The sequence below is a fragment of the Anopheles coustani genome, chromosome 3 (assembly GCF_943734705.1).
Source record: "Anopheles coustani chromosome 3, idAnoCousDA_361_x.2, whole genome shotgun sequence".
NCBI classification, from domain to species: domain Eukaryota; kingdom Metazoa; phylum Arthropoda; class Insecta; order Diptera; family Culicidae; genus Anopheles; species Anopheles coustani.
Genome location: NC_071288.1, coordinates 45,306,336 through 45,325,557, shown reverse-complemented (window position 1 = coordinate 45,325,557; position 19,222 = coordinate 45,306,336). Strand labels below are relative to the sequence as shown.

Below are 19,222 nucleotides of genomic sequence, written 5' to 3'. Positions count from 1 at the left end.
ATTTGTCAAACTTTGGCGGGCAAACGTTGCGTCGCGTAAATTCATGTTTGTTCGAGTACTCGTGTGCGGTGGTTCGTTGACCACCAATTTCCGCGATCAATATGAGCGACGAGGAGGAAAATTTTACTGAAAGTGACGAGGGATCCGATTTTTCGGCGAGTGAAGAAGATGAGTGGGTACCGACAAAGGATACGAAGAAAAAACAGGGGGCCAAAAAGTTCAAGGCCGAAAGCAGCTCCGATACCGAGGAGGACGATGAAGACTCCCTTTCGGAGGATGGTAGCGATCTAGAGGAGTTTGAAGAAAGCAGCAAGAAGAAAAAGGGCAAACAGTCGACGGCGCGGAAAAGGTTTGTGGTTACTTCGATACGATACGAATGCTTTATCATCCCAACATGGATGTTCCTTTTGTCCTTTTAGGCCAGCTTCAAAGACTTCTCCCAAACCAGCAGCGGGTGGCAAAAGGAAACGTCTTTCACCTGGACTGCGCGATCGGCTATATCAACAGTATAAGAAGGATTTGCTCAAAGAGATAGCACCAGCGAGGCCACCACTAAATAGTAGCGTTTCCGATATCCTGCAAAAATGTCAATACCAACGGAAGGGTGGAGCGGTTGGAAGCCAAAGTAGAGCGGAAGATTCCGATAGTAGTGGCGACGACCACTTAGTTGATCCGGAAAAGTTGGATCTTGGCTCGACCTTCTTCAATAAGCACGATAAGACCCAGTCAACCAGTGGTTCCGGTCCACCACAGTTCGACGTAAACGCCGGTATGCGCCTTTCGGATAGCTCCGACGGGGAAGATCCGGAACCGAGAAGCGGACGAACTGGTGAGGAATTTTTACCTGCATCGATACCGAAGCAGGCCGCTGACAAACTGATCAGCCATATCAACCAGCAGTCTGGTGAATTCATGAATTTTCACAATCTCGACCAGTTCACGGCGAAGGTGGAGGAGGCGAAGCGATTTCTGAAAAACTACCAACAAAAAGAGGCCGAGCATGTTAATACGGAATCATTGGGGGACGGCGCAGCGCTAACGGCCAAACATCACAAGGAAAGCGTGTCCAATTTATTGGCTCTTGGCGAAACGGATGCAGGAGCTTCACCCCTTAAAGTACAGTCAAACGCCAGCTCTGACTCGGAATGGGAAGAAGTTCAAACGGAGGAAGGTGCTGAGAGAAAACCAGAAAGTGAGTCAAAACCGAAGGATGTTACCATCGAAATGGACACTGCGCAAAGCAGGAGAAAGCGTAGGGAAGAGCTGGAAATGGAATTGTATATTAAAAGGCAAATTAACAAGGTAAAACGAGCGAACCAGCTGAACTACCACAAAAGCAGTGTTCTGGCAGCCATTGCTATCGGGCGTGAGTTGAATCGCATCATCGGCGGTAGTTCTATAAAAGGATTTTTAATTTCCATCATGCAAGAAAAAGTTTCCGTCGCTAGCACCAAGTGGGACGAGAAAAAAGTACAAAGCTTAGCCGATTGGTTTAGGGCGGAGTTCATGCTCCTGTCGAACGATTATCTGGGAAAAAGAAATGGATGTAGCCTTGCGTTCAACCTATCACTGGCTCTCTATACCCGCAAGGTAAACTGTCGTCGAGATTATATATTACTGTTTCTGGCATGCTTACGTTTGGCCGGTGCTCAGGCTCGTATCGTGCTTTCCGCCAGTGTGCCATATAAGCGGCCAGCTATGAACGACCTCTGCCCAATGAGCGAGCGTCAGATTAAAGAGAACACCGCAAAACGTCTTCCGAACGGAACTCAAAGTGAGCGTCCGTTGGGAAGTGCTCAAAAACAAAAAAAGGATTGCGTGGAAAAATCCAAACCTGAGAATTTAGATGTGGAACAGTCTGTCTGTAAAACTACACCTACAAAAGAAAATACATCTAAGGAACCATTGAAAAGTACGACCCAAAAGGTGGCAACTCGTAGAACCACACGAAGGGCGCTAGCTACGCTGAACATTCCACAGCTGGACGGTGCAGATGATGTTCCCTTGGAAACTGCGTTAAACGTAATACCACTTAGACGTTCATTGCGATCCAGCAGTGCATCTGCTATCCCGGTAACTTCTCCCGGGACTTCTCCTTTCACCAAGCGAAAATCAAACACTTCGGGCTCATCTAACTCTGTTGGTGTTGGAAAAACTAAAGGGATTGAAATGAGAAAGAGGAAACTTTTCACGCTTCAAACCGAACCGACAGACCTCGTCGTGACAACGCTGACAACTGAGAGTTGCCCAGCGGTGCGATCAAGTACCCGGAATCAGGCAAAGGAGCAAAAAGAAACTAAACTAAAACTCGATAGTGCGAAGGAAGTAATAGTCAAACGACAAACAGCCCGACCTAGTACACCTTCGGACGACGATGCCTTCGTTTCGAAAGGTTCCAAGTCTAAGAAAATGAGAGCGGCTAGGGGTAAAGGAAAACCCGGTGGAGAAGAAGATGCTGCTCCATTAATCAATAACGGGAAAGTACCAACAGTCGTTCTCACACCCGTAAATAAATCGATTGAACAAAAAGTAGTGCCTACTTATCTTGATGTCGCAGGCGAACCACCGCAGGTTACGAAACCGCAGGTTAAGGCAGAAGAGAAGCCACTGCATGTAGCGAACAAATCAATCGATCGAAAAGTATCATATGATTCATCCTCTGAGGGCGAGTCAGCTAAACAAAAGCGGAAAGTGACCACTAAAAAGAACCACGAACCTCTGGCCGGAAAGGTTAAAACAAAACGGGCAGGGAAGAAAAAGCAATTCAATTCATCTTCGGATGATTTGGAGGCCGATAGTGACTTCGAGCTACCAAAGGCATCTTCGAAACACACGAAAAAAAGGCCCACGGCGTCGAAGGGCAAAAAATCTCCCGCGGTCAAACGAGGCGGTACGGCGGGAGCACGTCAAGTCGGAGGCGACAAAACGGACCTTTGGATCGAGTTCTACTGTGAAAAGTCAAAACGATGGATTACTTTCGACTTAACAAGTGGACGTGCCGATTGTGTTGACTATATCGTGGTAAGAACATTGAGAGCCGATATAATAATTTCATGCTTCGATTGATCAAACTAATTTTTTTTCAGCGAAATGCAACCAGCCCGATATCGTACGTGTTTGCTTGGGATAATGAAGGTATTATCAAAGATATAACCGCTCGGTATGTTCAAAATTGGAACACTGCCTGCCGGATGCTGCGTGTCGAGCACGCATGGCTGGATAAAGTCCTTGCGCCGTTCGTGGGCGCCAAAACCAACCGGGACCTGCTGGAGGATAAGGAACTGAACAAACTGGACGCAGACAAACCGCTTCCGAAGACGATCGGTGAGCTAAAGAATCATCCGCTCTATGCGTTACGACGTCACTTGTTGAAATTTGAAGCCCTCTACCCGGCGGAACCCCCGAGCCTAGGCTTTATTCGTGGCGAGGCCATCTATCCACGCGAGTGCGTCTTCACACTGCAGACACGCGAAAAGTGGTACAAGCAGGGACGCGTCGTGCGGCCGTTTGAGACGGCTTATAAGGTGGTCAAGTGTTGGAAGTACGATCGGCCAACTAACAACTGGTTAAAAAACCAGCCATGCGACTTATTTGGTCTGTGGCAAACGGATGAGTACGATCCACCTACTGCGGAGAATGGCCTCGTGCCTCGCAACGAGTACGGTAATGTGGAGCTGTTTACAGAAAAAATGCTACCCAAGGGAACGGTCCATTTGAAATGTGCGTATCATTTTATCAAAATTTATTTTTCTTTGCTGGGAAAACCTTTGCCTGTCTTACTTTGATTTTCCTTCTTTGACTCTTTAAAGTGCCGGGACTGAACAAGGTTTGCAAACGGCTGCAAATAGACTGTGCGCCAGCCCTCACTGGTTTCGATATGGCGAAGATGCGTATGGTCCCAGTGTATGATGGATTTGTCGTCTGTCAGGAGTTTGCCGAAAAGGTAGTTGAAGAGTGGTACAAGGAGATGGAGCAGGAGGAGCGCCGGGAGCTGGAAAAAAAGGAAAAACGGGTGTATGGTAACTGGAAGCGGCTGATCAAGGGACTCCTGGTTCGCCGCAAACTACAGAACAAGTACAATTTTGATAATTTAGCATAGTACAAACTGAAGCATTAGCATTTAATTTTGAGTATTATGTCGGTAGGAAACGTTACGTTGTACCTTGGTTATGTCAATTGAAAGAATTTGTTATGCGGGTTCATGCTATTTTAAATATAATGATACTTTTTATAATTCTGGTTTAACATGAACTGGTTAAGCAATATTTGAGAAAACAACCATTTTACTGTCAATGCAACTGGTTTGTTTAAAAGATAACTGTAGTAGCTTGTGGCTGCTAGGGGGCTAATACTTGGCGTACCAATGTGTGTAGTTTTAAATTCGAATTCGAGTTGAACTTTTCCATAGTGTATGTATGAATGCGGATTGATAAGATATCAGATTTAAAATTATTCGAATCGTCGTGTTGCTGGATGATAATGCATCCCAAGATAGTCATATTTGTATTCCAACGTTTTTTTTCGCAGCCACGCGCCATCTAATGATTCATGGTTGCTGATAAAAGCAAAATTATCGTTATCGTTTTTTTTTAATCAAAGAGACAAACCAACCTATGGGCACATCCAGTGTGTGCTTGTTTGATTCAAACCGTGTTGAAGGTTATTTAGATTTTTTTTTTCAAGCTGATTGAAGCGAAGGACCAAGCCGATAAGATCTGAACAAAATCATTTTATCTGTACCGACAATGCTGACCCCTACAAACACTTGCACCATTTTCATTGCCAAGAACCGGACGCCGAGATAAGGAAGTCTAATTGCAAAACAGCTTCATTCGAACACACACACTCCCAACGAAACAGTGATCATATTTTGGTGCCCATGGACAATCCCCATTGGCACCAAAATAGAAACTATTCAGTGTGGTTTAAGCGTTCCGTGAAGGTTGGTCAGAAGACGATTGCTGCGCAAAAATGTTGCTTACAATCACGCTACTCGTGACAGTGGGAACGCTGGTTTACCTGTTCCTGGCATGGAACGTGAATTATTGGACGAAACGGGGCGTACCAGGGCCAGCCCCACGTTTGCTGTTTGGTAACTTCCCCAGCTTCGTCCTGCGCAATCGGCCGTTCGTCGATGACTTCCAGGATATATACAAGTAAGCACGAATGCATCTTACATTGATTGTTGTGTCAATATCCAGATTCTACACATTTTGTGTATTTTTAAACATTTTTTCCACACCGGTGATGACGATGCAGTAAGTTTCGCTTCCAAGGCAATTTCGTCGGCGTGTTCAATAGCCGAACACCGGCCATTTTGGTGCTGAAACCCGCGCTGCTGAAGGATGTGTTGATAAAGAATTTTAAAAACTTTCAAGACAATGAGTTTGCCGACTCGATCAACAAGGAGAGCGATCCCATCTTTGGTCGCAACCCGTTCATGCTGAAGGGCGAGGAGTGGAAGGAAAAACGGGCCGAAGTGACGCCAGCCTTCACCACCTTGCGGGTAGGTGACCGGCTCTTAGTTTTCTACCGGCGATGAAGATTAATGGCCACATGTTTGCTTCCCTCAGATGAAGGCTCTCTTTCCTTTCGTTGAGGATGTGACGCAGCGTATGACGCAGTACGTGGTGAAGCATGAGATTGAGGGACCGATCGAGTCGCGGGAACTGTGTGCCAAATATACGACCGACGTCGTGTCGAGCTGTATATTCGCGGCGGACGCACAATCGTTCTCCAATGAGAAGGCGGAGATCCGCGAGATGGGTCGCAAATTGCTCGAGCCCAACTTCAGGATCGTGATAATGTTCTTGTTGATTGGGCTTGTGCCGGCACTCAAGAAGCTCTTCCCAATCGCGTTCGTGCCAAAATCGATCGAACAGTTCTTCACCCGGCTAATGGATGACGCCGTGGCGTATCGCGAAAAGAACGGCATCAAGCGCGTCGACTACCTTGACCATCTGATCGGTTTGAGGGCGAGAAAACAATTAAGCTCGCTGGACATGGCCGCCCACGGGGTGACATTCTTTATTGATGGATTCGAAACGTCCAGCTTAGCGATGAGCTTCACGCTATACGAGCTGGCCCGCAATCCGGACTGCCAGGAAACTCTGCGCACTGAACTGCTAGCGGCACGTAACGACAACGGTACAATCGACTATGACACGCTGCTGGAGCTGCCCTATCTGGACCAGGTTTTGAACGGTAGGTCACTCAATATTTTTAAAACAAACATATCAAAGTTTTAGCAACTAAATTGCTTGGCAAAAAAAAAATTGAAAATTGATTTACATTACATTTACAATTGATTGGTGAAATTTTTCGAAAAGTGGTGCTAGTCCATGCATTTCTCCATACTTCGATATTATCGTCAATGCATATGTGAAAATAAATGTTTGCTGAGTTTCATTCATTTGCTGTTCATGTCAACTCTGCTTTTCACTTGTTTTCCAGAGGCACTTCGAGTGTGGCCACCGGCTGCCTTCCTTTCAAAGGTCTGCACCGTACCGACGGAACTCGAGCTTGAAGACGGCGGCCGAAAGGTGTTGATCGATCGAGGTGTGCCGGTAATGCTTCCTGTCTGGCAGATTCATCGTGACGAGGAATACTTTGAGGATGCACTGCGCTTTAATCCGGCACGGTTCGCGCCGGAGTTGGGCGGAACGAAAGCGTACCGCGAGAAGGGCTGCTTTGTACCGTTCGGCGACGGTCCACGCCAGTGCCTGGGCATGCGATTCGCTCTAATGCAGGTCAAGCGGGGCATCTTCGAGCTCGTGACCAAGTACAACATTTCCGTCAACGCGAAAACGAAAGAACCGATACAGCTGGATCCAAAAACATTCATCATTGCTCCACTGGGTGGCATCTGGTTGGATTATAAACCGATCGCGGCGTAGGTTTGAACGACGCACACCAACGGAAGCGCTTCGCAAGTTAATATTTTCGTGCTCTACGATAAGATAGCTAGCTGATTGATGGAGATAAAGCAAGTGTTTCCGTCGTAACGTGCTATATCAGAGGAATAAATTATGTTTCAAATAAGAAATCATTTTAGCTTCCAATATTCTCTACTCATTTTGTTACGAAATAATTCAAAACTCCTGTTAAACACTTCTTTTGTAAGTGGGAAAGTAACGTTATCCGGATGGATGTTCAACAAGCAAACAAACGTTTGTGCAAACTCTGCTGGACTGCATCTTAACGTCGAAGACCGGCGTGACCAATTGAACTCAATTTGGACGATGCCAGAAGAACCACGACAACGATTTATGGCAATAGACGACGACGATGATGGCGCAGATTCTTAACGAATATTGTAATGTACTTAAATGCACTCAAGTCGGTATTGTTCGTTTTTGTTAGTATTTGCGTACCGCTGAGAACTCGTTCCTGGAAGAACCAGTGATGACTGGCAAATTCGCAGAAATGTGTAGCATCGATTACAGCTAAAGCTATATACATGGCTTTTTCCATCAATCGACATGCAATTTTGTATATTCAATCATAATAATTAATCATATTTTTTTTAAATTTTTAACCTTGTTAATGCAAAATTGAAAAACAAAACTCCGCTTCCTACACAAACCAAAAGAATTTCGATTGCGAATGATCACGTAAATAGGCCAAAAATACTCACTGGACGAAACATCTGTCGCCGGTTAAAACACGTTGGCGCAAAAAGACATAACATCAATTTGACCTCGAATTGTGCACGCAACAGATTACGATGAGACAGTGTGAGCTAATGGAAAAATAAATGGAAAATTTAATCGCTGTATTGAATAATTTATCACCTTCGACAAGTTCCGACAAACACCCCAGTGGCGTGTGTTATTTCGTGATAATTTGTTCGTTCTGACTTTGCACCATCTTCACCGAGGGGGGTCAAAGGTTGTCCATCTCTACCAAAGCATTCCGGGGCAAACATATGTTGATTGATCGTAACGGACATAACATGAGTTGCAGCATTCGTGTGAAATTCGATCCAGAAATAACTGCGCGATCTCGGCGATAACCCTTGAATGTGTGACCTAAGGGAGAAGCGGCAGGGATGAATTTTAGACATTTTATTTGCCGATTATGACATCATTAAAACTAGAGGCGACGGCTTCGCTTTCGACGAATTTCCAGCGCACATTCAGTGCATTGCAAACCATTTCTCTCAGATGCAATTGCGTTGCACTGATGCACTACCGGTTCGCCACCCTTCAACTAATATTCGCCAACGCCCTTTTGCCAGCGTGGGCTACTGCTGGATCTAATCGGAATTATTTGACGACCAACCAACACCGCACACTGCCGCGGTATTTTCCCTTAACCTGTGGTCACAGCTTTCCGCAACCGCATGCGGTTGTGCTTTTGATCTGTCAAACGAGCACAGCTTTTTGCCAAAAATAATACTTTAATGTTTGAATATACCACTTATATGAGCATACAATCCCATTAAAGTCTACTAGGAACAATATTTACTGTTGACATATAAAAACGCAAGAGTCTGCGGCAAGAATCAAATTCGTTTGATTTTTTAGTACAGAAACCGCAAGGTCTTGCGTCTGCGGTGACAGTCCATGACAGCTCCTATCTCTCCCATGGGAAAAAACGCAACCGCATGCGGTTGCGCAAAGCTGTGACCAGGGGTTTACTCTCCTGAATTGCACACAATGTTATCGCTATTGCTGAATATAACACGGGTCACTACATAGTCTATGGCCCATAATGGGTGTGGTGTGTTAGCAAAAATTTAAATACGGACCGAGCAGAGATTTTGTCCGTAATGTGGTTCTCGTAGCGAAATTGACCGCAAAGGGTCCAGTTCTGATCGGGCGATCGAGTCGATCGGAAGCATTCGATTGCCATAAGAGATGATTTTCGTCGTTCTCTGCGTACTGGTTGCCATCCTGGCGCTGGTTTATCTGTTCCTGACATGGGAGTTCGGAGTCTGGGAAAAGTATGGCATCAAAGGACCGAAACCGAGACTGCTGTTTGGAAATATACCGAATATGTTGACTCAGAAACGGCACATCGTTTACGATTATGATCAGATTTACAAGTAAGTACGCGGTGTTCTTTGTTGCGGATTGTGAATATGTTTTAAAAATTTGAAAAATTATTAATTTGTCCAAGAGTGTTACTGTGAAAGTGTTTCGTGTAGAGATCTAATGCAATGAGTTTAATTCTGTATTATTTAAACAGAATGTACAAGAGGTGTATGATCATGTGAAAAAGTGAAATACAGTGATTAAAATCGAATTAGTACAAAATTCGAATCGAATTGAGATTAAAATCGAATTTTTGGATAGATTACTTGAGTATAATGATAGTCTTTTTACGAGAAGTTGTTTAACATCTCAAAACGGATGTTCCAACGTTCATGTACACTTCATTCGGTAATTCTCTAGCGTGATTCTCTGACGAGATTTTACATCATACATCTTTCATAATCTTTACGCGCGACACGTGATACTTTTTTCTAAATCCTATCAGCTCGGTACTGCGGTAGTGCCAATACATATTGTTACAATAAGTAAATAAATAAATATTGTAAATTCGAAAAAAAAATCAATGGAATACAAACTCATTCATTAGCACGTTCACAATAAATACGGCATTGGTGAATTTGGCAAAGTTGACACTTGGACGGAAAATTCCGGCCACGCCGGTATAAGTATTGTAAATATAACTTGTTTTAGGCCATTTCCGGATTATAAAAATGACATACATAACTTAATAGTTGACGCACCTGGTCGATACTTGCCAAAGAATTGTTATTGACCAAGACGTAGATGCTCCACAGTATTTCGGAATCCGTGTGCGTGAAGAGGCAGTTGAGAAGCGATTACGTCTTCTTCCTGGCGTAACGACCGTGTTTGGCCATGCCTGCCCGTTAAGGGCTACGAGACTTTTTCCCTATGTTTACGTGGATAGCCAGCCCTCTCGCACAGGGGAGGGTCCGGTCTTGGTTGGGATTCGAACCAAAGCCGTCGAGGTGGTGAACCCCGGCGCTCATGGGCCGATTTTCTGACCGGCGCTACCACTCGGTTGTCGCGGACCCTTTACTACGTCTAGATTTATAAACTTACGATCTTTTTGTCGCAGACGAATACGGCCCATTTAGCTGTCGTGGGCTGGTAGACCTGTCCCAGGAAACAATGTTACACTAGACCAAAGGTGGAAGAATGACGTAGACTATGCTGCCAGTAAAATCTGGTTTACCTCTTCAGTGTGTGAACATTAGAAGTTTCGGATGGAAGTTCGTTCCACCAAGATCGGTCTGTGGCGATGGAAGAGGTAGCTAGCCAAATTACACAACTCCATTGCTAGTGTAAATCACCGAGATGGGAAAACGCCCTTGGGACGATTTATTTATTTAATTGGTTTCATCTGCCAGAGTCCATCGTTGAGATAATGGCAGTTTTCTACACCTACTCCCTTGTTGACTTTGGCACTAGAAGTTAAGAAAAGGAAAACATTATTACGAATAGAGCAAATTTAATGAAGCACAGTGGTCCTTACATGTCATCCGTTGACAGTGTGGTCAATCCGATAGCCAGTGCATTTTGCTTTCCTTCAGCCATTATTGCTACTACTGTGCCCTTCTCCACCTTGGTCATGCACGCGCCGGGAGATGTTAAACCCGGACACATAATGTTCGCCCCACTTAGCACGAACCGAATGGCGCCCTTATCGACCTGTTCCATTGGCAGAAAGAATGGAAACCGATGAAATAGCCTGAGGGTTGGCATCCAAAGTCCATCCCGATGGCGAAAGAACAACTGTTCTCCGGCGCCATTGACGAGTATCTCGATGTGGTCGTGGCTGCAAAAACGTAATCATGATGAACCTTCACTTCTGCCATTGGATTCGTTTGTTTCTGTTCAGTAGTTTGTGGATTGCTTTTTTGAATAGACTTTTCTAGTGACAATCTTACCATTTCACTATCCGGAAAGCATCTTTTTTCGGCAGCACCAGATCGATGTGGCTCTCGACGCAGGGAAACTGTTCGATTAGCTTTGCCCGTATGCCTTTTTGCACCGACGATTTCAGTTGCTGCACTCCCGAAATACTCTCTTTTTCATCAAACCTGTGAAGGCAGTACATGATAGAAGCGTGGTTTAAGCATTAACATATTCCAAATGTGTGAAAATAGTACCTAGACTTACTTTTTAAACATCGTGAACAGTCCGAGAAATACAGCGAGTGTTTGCAGGTTGTTGTTAAAACTGCTTGTCAAGCGAGCGAAAAAAAGGCAAAGAACCGGTGTTGCAACCGACTGTCAATTATTCAAGCAATTTGCCAAGGCAATATGTTTTTAGTACGGAAGGTTGCGTCAAATACGTTTTAAGATCCACCAATGTGGTAAAATTTCGAATTAATTTTACCCTATTCACATTTCATTTTTGCCCATGACCAGCGAAGCAGCATGATTCAAATCTATTTTATTGTGGTAGACTTGAAATAAACCGTCTGTACATAAACAAATCGTGGTTGCTGGCTGCTGGATTCTCCATGCAGATAGCAAAATATTTGAATGTTCCGTTATCTTTATGTGGTATACTTAAAAACTAATTGAATAAAACATTTTCTTTTTCATCAACCTCAAGTGACTACAAAAACGAACCAGTTGTTGGATACTACAGTGCACGAACTCCCCAGTTGTTGATAAGGGATCCGGGCTTGATCAAAGAAGTGCTGAGCAAGAGTTTTTACAACTTTGCGGACAACGATTTTTCCGACACGGTTGATGAAAAATCTGACCCCCTTCTAGCGCGTAATCCCTTCAGTTTAAGTGGTGAACAATGGAAAAGTCGTAGGGCCGAAATCACACCTGCTTTCACCAACAATCGGGTAAAGTTTACGATTGGGATTGCAAGTGTTGCAATTTATCGGTAATTGTTTCTTTTTGTGCTTCCCTTCTATTAGATTAAAGCAATGGCATTCCTCATGGAGGAAGTATGCGAACAAATGACCAAATATGTGAAAAACCAAGTCAGCCCTTCCAGCGGAGCAGCGACATTGGACGCTAAAGAGGTAACATTTTTTTATCTACAGCAATTAGGCCCTGAAAGAAGTTCTATTCTAATATATTTATGCAACTTTTTAAGCTCATGGCAAAGTACACCACTGACGTAGTAGCTAGCTGTATCTTTGCCATCGACGCCCAGTCGTTTGTGAAGGAAAATCCTGAAATTCGGGCAATGGGCAAGCGCATTATGAACTTCAATTTCGTTGTTCAGTTCATCATGCTCATGACCACCTTTTGTCCTTCCATCAAGAAATTCTACAAATTTACCCTGATCCCAAAAGATGCGACGGATTTCTTCATCCGCATCATGCAGGATGCAATTCTCTACCGTAAGACGAACAACATCAACCGCACGGATTATCTGGACCATCTGATTCAGCTGCAGGAGCGAAAGCAGATCACCGACATCGACATCGCAGGCCATGGTGTGTCGTTCTTTGCAGACGGGTTTGAAACTTCTAGTATACTGTTAACGTACTGCCTGTACGATCTGGCCACCCATCCGACGGTGCAGGATACACTACGCGCAGAGATACGGCGGGTGAAGGAGAGTGACGATGGCATGACATACGAGCGTCTCATGGAGATGGCCTACCTGGATCAGGTCATCTGCGAGTCCCAGCGTATGCATCCGATCATTGCCGTCATGGCGAAACGTTGCACCGTCGACACCACCTTGGTCGGACCGAAAGATCGTAAAATATTCGTCAAGAAAGGAACCACCGTTGCTCTGCCTTACTATTCTATCAGCTTCGATCCTGCCTACTATTCTGAACCGCAAAAGTTCGATCCGGAGCGTTTTTCAGCCCAGAACGGTGGCAGCAAGGCGTACCGGGAGCGCGGTGTATACTTTCCATTTGGCGAGGGTCCGCGCATGTGTCTGGGAATGCGGTTCGCATTGGCCCAGGTCAAACGCGCCATCGTGGAGATCGTGCTCAACTTTACGCTGTCTGTCAACGCTAAAACAGTCGAACCGTTCCAAATGGATCCGGCACAATTCATGCTGATGCCGAAAGGAGGCATTTGGTTGGACTTCAAACCTATATCACAGTGAAGAAGTGGATTTTGAAAAAGCTGAAAGGCATATTCGGAGTATAGTATACGAAATAAAATAAATTCGTTCATACGCACCGTAACAATATGTATCACAATAATTTTTAGTTTTAAAGCTATTATACTTTAGAACACATCAATTTTTGTACATGTTCAGAAGTGCTGCATAAATTCCATTATATCCTATACAAATCAAATTTTTTATGTGACCCGAAATCTTTGTAGGACTTGGCCTCTTTCCGAGTGGTTTTATTGTGATCTATTGATATTCAGTGTACAGTAGATTGGTGGTCAGTTGTTAAACCAGCGGGGGTGGGTGCTAGTATTGAGATTCGAGCAAACCATTTCTAGCGTGGTGTTTCCGCATCCTTTACATTCATTGTCCTAATTTCGAAACGCGTTTTATTCACCCCCAAAACAACTGCACACTTCGGACATTGCTGCAGAAGTTATCAAACCAAATCATATTCGAACAGCAATTCACTATTTCAATCCGATTTATTTTGACTAGTACGGATCATCGTCTGTTAAGGCTCCATACATCTCAGTAACCTTATTAATTCAAGCTTTTCGGGGGGTTATAGTTGAAGTAGATCAAACCACTTTCCTTTGCCTGGAAGAATAATTTAATGAAGTGTTCAAGCTATTGTACATCCATGGTGCTCTACAGGTTCTAAGTGTTGTACTTACCACCGTGAAAGCGATTCCAAAGATGACTATACCAGCACCCAGCATCGCGTTATAAACACGGTTTTTGCGTCGATGTTCCTCGAAGAAATCTCCTTCCGGAACAGGCATGTCGTTCATTGTGTACACACGGAAATTACTCGGTCCATGGTAGCCACGGGCCAGGAAGGCGGCTGAAACCCATTCGGACAAGAATTGATGTAACAAAGTATCGTTATGTAACGTAGAGGAGTTAACACGAAAATTGCCAAAGAGTTAGCACGAAATTTGCCATTTGTTTTCAGTAACAGGGAATATATTTACCATTTCGAATAGCCAAACTGGCAACTGGACGAGCAGACTGCATTTTGTTCCAGGCAAATGGGTCAGTGGAAATTATTTCAACTGATGCGAGGTTGAAAATTTTTGGTCGACTGAGTGCCGAACGGTTTGACAAACAACGACATGATTTTGACCAAGATGTATATGTAAAGAGGTTGGTTCATACACTCGCCATGGTAACACTAATTGTACTGTTTCGTCAATTTGCCCTAATTTCATACTTGTTTCGAAAAATGTCCGTTAAAATGTTATCTTTTTTTATTTTGTAAAAGAAAGTTATTTTAAGTTTTTCAACCACCACTTCAACGGCACAATATATTTCACTAAAAACGAGGTTTCTGAAAATCCGTACAGCACCAGATACAAAAGCAAATATAAATCACTATTTCGTATTACTGCATGATAAAATGGCTTTTTACTGAATATTTACAGGAACTATGGATCAATTGAGACTCTTAATTCCATTTCTTCGAAACTTATGGCTGAATGTAATAAAAATGGAGAAGTTTGTAGGTAGTAAAAATCTTGTGAAGTAAAAATGTTGAAAAGATCGCAAGATCAAACTGAGTTATTATTTTAGTTTAAGCTGTATGCAAAATAATACTTTATTAACGAACGTATTAACCGAATAAGCCCATTATTCTTCATAGGAATTGTAATAATGCAAAGTCTCATGGTACCAATAGAGTTTTCCTTACTTCGTAACGCAAGTCCTTTGGACTATACAAGTGAATAACAAAAATATTTTACTGGCTTTTTCTAACAACGTATAATGCACAGAATAATCGAAATTCAAACGGGCAATGGAAACATGATAAATAATGAAACACAATAAAACCAGAATCTTATTAATTACTCGAACAAACCTTACTGGTTGAGATTATCAAAATTGTACTTGTGTTGAAGTTTGCGACGGATTAGCAATCCCTTGATTAGCCGTTTCCAGTTACCATAAACACGCTTTTCGTACTTTTCCCGGGCCCGTTGCTCCTCAGCCTCCTGCTCCTGATGCCAGGCATCGACCACTAGGTCGCGATACTCTTCGCAAACCACAAACCCATCGTACACCGGGTGGCTACTGCCACCGTGAAAGTCAAACCCGGTCACTGCTTGTGCGCAATCAATCCGCAGTTTTTTACATATTCGATTCAAGCACGGCACTGAGATCGAAAAATTGAATACAAAAGGTAGAAATATTATTTGTTTTGGAGAAAAATCGAATGTACGTATATGAAAAGTCAAACTTACACCGAAGATGGACGGTTTTCTTCGGCAGCATGCATGGTTTAAAGAGTTCCACGTTGCCATACGCATTCCGGGGCACAATGCCATCCTCGGCCGTCGGTGGTTCGTACTCTTCTGTCTGCCAGTAGCCAAACAACTCCAATAGTTTCGGTGCAGGTTCCATCTGTCCGGTAGCCTATGGGCAATTATCACATAGAAGCGTGTGTTAAATGACGCACACAAAATTCTTTCCACCATTCCTTACCCTGTTATACTTTGGGCGAGCGGACACATTCTTGTACGGTGTTTCGAACAGTTTAACTGTGCGTGCCTGCTTAAGCCAAACTTCCCGCGCGTGCAGCGTGTGAACGCATTCACGTGCGTAAACCGGCTCCTTGTTGGATGTGAAACCGAGCGTCGGTGCATCCGGCGGGTAGATCGCTTCAAACTTGAGCAGATGACGCTTGAGCGCGAAGTAGGGATGGTTTTTGTACTCCGAGATGGTCTTCGGTAGCGGCCGCTCTTCCAGTATCCGATTGAGTTCGCGGTCTTCCACGGCGTCGCGGGCGCTTGGCTCTCCGCGAAACTGCAACAACGTGTCGTCCATCCACTGCTGCATGATACGTAATTTCTGTGTGACGGTCGTGTACTCTGCGCAGTACCTCGACGAAACGTCCTTTATCGAACCATCGTTATTCCAGGACAATACGTACAATAATGGGCTGGAGGCGCGCGCAACGATCTTATCCACGCACTGTAGGAGACCGTTCACTACATCGACCGGGATCCAGCGTTCTTCCTCTTCCGCGTAAACTTCAGCCCAAAGGTTAACACCGGTTGAGGTTCGCCCAGTAGCCGTAGACCCATTGGTAGCCGGTTTGGCTTCATCGTCGGTAGATAGTATGCGACGATCGAGAGCACGCCTTGTTGCCGTACTGAAACGTTCGATCTTGACTATCTTCTTCCCAGGGGAATTTTGGATTGGGGAATCGGAGCTGGATTTTTTCGTTTGTTTCAAATTGGATTCCTCCACTTTTTGACTGTAGTCTCTTCGAATCATCTTCGATGTCCCAGGGATACAGTCGTCAGATTTTTTCTCTTTTGGGAGGGCTTTGGTTTTTGTAGGAGTATGTCCCGCTGCTGAGTTCTTACTATCTTTTGCATCCGTTTTCTTTTTTGAAGAAACCTTCAATAAAAATGCTTGATCATGCGCATGAAATAAACATAAATGTTAACTGATATCGGTGAAACAATAAATACCTCTTGAACCAGCAACGATTCCTTCATATTCGATTCATTAATTCGCTGCTTACGTGTTTTTCTTGGTGAAACTATGATGTCATGCGGATTTTTCGAACTACTGGCCCCCGATTGGCCTTGCTTAGAAGATCGTTTTTGTTTTTTCACATCGTCCGCTCCATCGAGCTGGGGAATTTCCACCCCCTTTCGCTTCCTCCCAGAGGAAGACGATGTCTTTTCCCCCTTTTTTTCCTCATAATCATGATCACGTTTAACGTTGGCTTTATCTTCGTCCACCAGAGGCTTTTTAATGTTGTTGGGAGCCGCCTTCAGTAGTTCTGAAGTTGGGACATTCTTCGGCACGACCTGCAAAGACATCACCATACGGCACTGGACACCGATGGAGCGCAGCAAAATTATGAACAATAAAATGTAGTCCCGTTTACAGTTAGCCATCTGGGAAAGGAGCTGCAGTCGGAGGGATTTCTGAAGCGACAGCCTCTTCCAGCTACGGACGAACATACGCGTATCCTTAACGTCAACTATCTCGCGATAGTACTTTAGGATTTGCTCGATGTATCCTAGGCTCGTGCGTCCCTTAGGATAGCATCGTTCGGATGGGATCATTCCATTGCCAATAGCCAGCAGGCAGGGGTCGTTCAGGACAGTGTTTGTGTAGTTTCCATGTGCGATCCCCATGATGATGGTCATTTTGTGCAGCACAAGCTGCGCGTCTCTTTTTTCCCGGTTAATCATCCGTATGAGGCAAGCGTCCACATCGATTTCGGTACATTTCTTTTTCTTCTTTACTGGACCGTCCTGGCGGAGTGTAATTTGTACCGTTTTTCTGTCATCGCTCACTTCTGCAGTGGTTGGATGTGCGTTCTCTTCAACTTCCTCCCAGTCGGAGTCGGAATCGACCGGTTTTTTAGTAGCCTTCCTAGTTCGGGAGGAAGTGGTTGCCTTTGGCTCGGGGGCACTCTTTGTTGGTACGCTTGAACCCGTTTCACCCAAAGCGAGCAGACGCGACACATCTAGTGAGCCACCGGTTTGATTGGCTTGCTGTTGCTTGGTAGCTGAGTGCAAGTGGGCCTTGGCTTTCTCGAGGGTGTTTGTGAAATCTTGGAAATTGACGTACGTTTGGGACATTTCGTTGATTTTTGATATTAGTTTTTTTCCGCTGTTAGTTGTCCCAACATTCCCGGTATCGTTCTTTTCTTTCGGAGATTCATCTTCCGAGCTGTCGGAAAGTTTCCCCAAGCCGGCATTACAATCAAAAACCGGGGGCCCATCGCCGTGGCCAGAGGGTGCTGAGTGTGGTTGCACCGCAGTGAAGAACTTTGAGTTCAGATCGAGCTGGGTCGGATCGACAAGATATTCGTCTCCACTGCTAGCCGAATCGTCGTGAACACTTTTTAAGACACGTGTTCCGGACTTGTTCGAGCCGTCGGGTTTATTTTTGGTGGTACTAAGATTTGGCTTACTAAAAAAGAAAAAGGATTTGAAAAAGGGTTGACAGGGATTTAAAAAAAAGGTTACTTTCAACTTTACTTCGGATACGTTGGCACAACAGCGCAGGTAGTCAAAATCACTTCAAAGCCTTCCAAGGTCACGGCTGTGGTTTAGAAAAACTTGTTTCCTTGCCATGCTTACCTCTTCCTAGCAGTGGCCTTTTTTCGTGCGGCTTGTCTACCAAGCGTTTGGCCATTTTCATCATCTGATGAAACCGCAGAATCCAAACCGGACTCAGCACTACTTCCGGAGGAACTGTTTTGTTTGCGATTGCCCTTATTCCCCTCGGATTTTCCAGGCAACCACTCGTCTTCACTCGCCGAAAAGTCACCGGCATCTTCTTCGCTGTCGGACATAAATGCGTCGCTCATTTTTATGCGAAAGATAATTAAGATTCTTACTGTTCACAGAATGATTTTCATTCAAATAATTCCAAAAGTTGTAGGCAAACAAAATCAACGACGATACACAACTAAAAACCTGTGAAGTCAAACGCGCGTGACTGCACTTACCAAGGAACGTAAACAAACTGTGCTGTCAGTTTCCGCAAACCAGCTTTAGCTGGGTGCGAGAAAGAGTTATATTTAAAAGAAGAAGTTGCCACAAGCAGCTGCGAGCGAGAAAGAGCCAACCATATAGATGAGAGCGATCGCTTCGAATAAATTCGAATTTATCAGTTTAGCGCAATTTTTGTGTACTAAAAAGCTGATTTCCGAATGCACACGCATGGCATTGAAAATATTTAAAACAACATTTTTAATCACGATTTAAACACATTGTGTTCGACGATCACAAAAAGGATTCAATTTTAATAATAGAACTTAAACTGGGTATCCAATTGCGCATGTGTAAAACCCGATATTTCAGTGATTTTTTGATCATGATTCGTTTTAGGATCTAGTACCTATCCAGTAGAAGTACTAAGATGGCTTTCTCACTGCCTTTGAAATCGCTGTGAATGGTAATATGCAGAACATTGATGATGAGGGAAACATTTGTTTGCTCTAGTTTTTTGAATGGATACAGTTTCTGTTTCATCGTGAATGAAATTTTCCACCCCTGCCATGTTGATTTGAAGATAGTGATCAGCAGTTTTATACGTACCCCTGAACACTCGAGTTTCGGTATAATTACAACTAACTACTGAAGATTTCTTTCAAACTT

The 19,222-nt window shown here is 44.2% G+C and overlaps 6 protein-coding genes across 6 annotated transcripts; 3 read left to right on the top strand and 3 right to left on the bottom strand.

The window, feature by feature from the left end:
* Positions 1–42: 42 nt before the first annotated feature.
* LOC131259792 (DNA repair protein complementing XP-C cells homolog) lies at positions 43–4,234 on the top strand. Its single transcript, XM_058261419.1, has 4 exons — positions 43–349; positions 420–3,021; positions 3,087–3,720; positions 3,810–4,234. The coding sequence occupies exons 1-4, from the start codon at positions 102–104 to the stop codon at positions 4,097–4,099; spliced, it is 3,774 nt and encodes a 1,257-aa protein (XP_058117402.1). The 5' UTR covers positions 43–101; the 3' UTR covers positions 4,100–4,234.
* A 737-nt stretch (positions 4,235–4,971) lies between these two features.
* On the top strand, positions 4,972–7,008 carry LOC131272225 (probable cytochrome P450 28a5). Its single transcript, XM_058273887.1, has 4 exons — positions 4,972–5,156; positions 5,260–5,506; positions 5,574–6,204; positions 6,454–7,008. The coding sequence occupies exons 1-4, from the start codon at positions 4,972–4,974 to the stop codon at positions 6,894–6,896; spliced, it is 1,506 nt and encodes a 501-aa protein (XP_058129870.1). The 3' UTR covers positions 6,897–7,008.
* A 1,847-nt stretch (positions 7,009–8,855) lies between these two features.
* Positions 8,856–13,108, top strand: LOC131260086 (probable cytochrome P450 28d1). Its single transcript, XM_058261746.1, has 4 exons — positions 8,856–9,049; positions 11,601–11,844; positions 11,920–12,027; positions 12,102–13,108. The coding sequence occupies exons 1-4, from the start codon at positions 8,862–8,864 to the stop codon at positions 13,074–13,076; spliced, it is 1,515 nt and encodes a 504-aa protein (XP_058117729.1). The 5' UTR covers positions 8,856–8,861; the 3' UTR covers positions 13,077–13,108.
* Positions 10,307–11,266, bottom strand: LOC131260087 (malignant T-cell-amplified sequence 1 homolog). The gene is made up of 4 exons (XM_058261747.1): positions 11,160–11,266; positions 10,928–11,080; positions 10,513–10,815; positions 10,307–10,444 (listed from the first exon to the last, which is right to left on the bottom strand). The coding sequence occupies exons 1-4, from the start codon at positions 11,168–11,170 to the stop codon at positions 10,363–10,365; spliced, it is 549 nt and encodes a 182-aa protein (XP_058117730.1). The 5' UTR covers positions 11,171–11,266; the 3' UTR covers positions 10,307–10,362.
* A 40-nt stretch (positions 13,109–13,148) lies between the features above and the next one.
* On the bottom strand, positions 13,149–14,188 carry LOC131260088 (uncharacterized). The gene is made up of 3 exons (XM_058261748.1): positions 14,066–14,188; positions 13,766–13,935; positions 13,149–13,688 (listed from the first exon to the last, which is right to left on the bottom strand). Exons 1-3 carry the CDS (start codon positions 14,106–14,108, stop codon positions 13,632–13,634), a joined length of 270 nt encoding a protein of 89 aa, XP_058117731.1. The 5' UTR covers positions 14,109–14,188; the 3' UTR covers positions 13,149–13,631.
* A 240-nt stretch (positions 14,189–14,428) lies between these two features.
* LOC131271438 (DNA repair protein complementing XP-C cells homolog) lies at positions 14,429–18,533 on the bottom strand. Its single transcript, XM_058272871.1, has 5 exons — positions 18,200–18,533; positions 16,568–18,029; positions 15,573–16,493; positions 15,332–15,503; positions 14,429–15,243 (listed from the first exon to the last, which is right to left on the bottom strand). Exons 1-5 carry the CDS (start codon positions 18,427–18,429, stop codon positions 14,951–14,953), a joined length of 3,078 nt encoding a protein of 1,025 aa, XP_058128854.1. The 5' UTR covers positions 18,430–18,533; the 3' UTR covers positions 14,429–14,950.
* Between the last annotated feature and the right edge of the window lie 689 nt (positions 18,534–19,222).

Coding starts and splice junctions, on each gene's coding strand:
- LOC131259792 (XM_058261419.1), top strand. CDS start 102: ATGAGCGACGAGGAGGAAAATTTTACTGAAAGTGACGAGGGATCCGAT. Junction 3,022..3,086: donor ATTGTGTTGACTATATCGTG/GTAAGAACATTG, acceptor ATTTTTTTTCAG/CGAAATGCAACCAGCCCGAT. Junction 3,721..3,809: donor GGGAACGGTCCATTTGAAAT/GTGCGTATCATT, acceptor GACTCTTTAAAG/TGCCGGGACTGAACAAGGTT.
- LOC131272225 (XM_058273887.1), top strand. CDS start 4,972: ATGTTGCTTACAATCACGCTACTCGTGACAGTGGGAACGCTGGTTTAC. Junction 5,507..5,573: donor CAGCCTTCACCACCTTGCGG/GTAGGTGACCGG, acceptor TGCTTCCCTCAG/ATGAAGGCTCTCTTTCCTTT. Junction 6,205..6,453: donor TCTGGACCAGGTTTTGAACG/GTAGGTCACTCA, acceptor CTTGTTTTCCAG/AGGCACTTCGAGTGTGGCCA.
- LOC131260086 (XM_058261746.1), top strand. CDS start 8,862: ATGATTTTCGTCGTTCTCTGCGTACTGGTTGCCATCCTGGCGCTGGTT. Junction 11,845..11,919: donor CTGCTTTCACCAACAATCGG/GTAAAGTTTACG, acceptor CCCTTCTATTAG/ATTAAAGCAATGGCATTCCT. Junction 12,028..12,101: donor CGACATTGGACGCTAAAGAG/GTAACATTTTTT, acceptor CAACTTTTTAAG/CTCATGGCAAAGTACACCAC.
- LOC131260087 (XM_058261747.1), bottom strand. Junction 10,816..10,927: donor GCTTTCCGGATAGTGAAATG/GTAAGATTGTCA, acceptor ACGTTTTTGCAG/CCACGACCACATCGAGATAC. Junction 10,445..10,512: donor ACACTGTCAACGGATGACAT/GTAAGGACCACT, acceptor CTTAACTTCTAG/TGCCAAAGTCAACAAGGGAG.
- LOC131260088 (XM_058261748.1), bottom strand. CDS start 14,108: ATGCAGTCTGCTCGTCCAGTTGCCAGTTTGGCTATTCGAAATG. Junction 13,936..14,065: donor CAGTTTGGCTATTCGAAATG/GTAAATATATTC, acceptor AATGGGTTTCAG/CCGCCTTCCTGGCCCGTGGC. Junction 13,689..13,765: donor TTGGAATCGCTTTCACGGTG/GTAAGTACAACA, acceptor TTATTCTTCCAG/GCAAAGGAAAGTGGTTTGAT.
- LOC131271438 (XM_058272871.1), bottom strand. CDS start 18,429: ATGAGCGACGCATTTATGTCCGACAGCGAAGAAGATGCCGGTGACTTT. Junction 16,494..16,567: donor AATCGTTGCTGGTTCAAGAG/GTATTTATTGTT, acceptor TTTTTATTGAAG/GTTTCTTCAAAAAAGAAAAC. Junction 15,504..15,572: donor CTCGCCCAAAGTATAACAGG/GTAAGGAATGGT, acceptor AATTGCCCATAG/GCTACCGGACAGATGGAACC.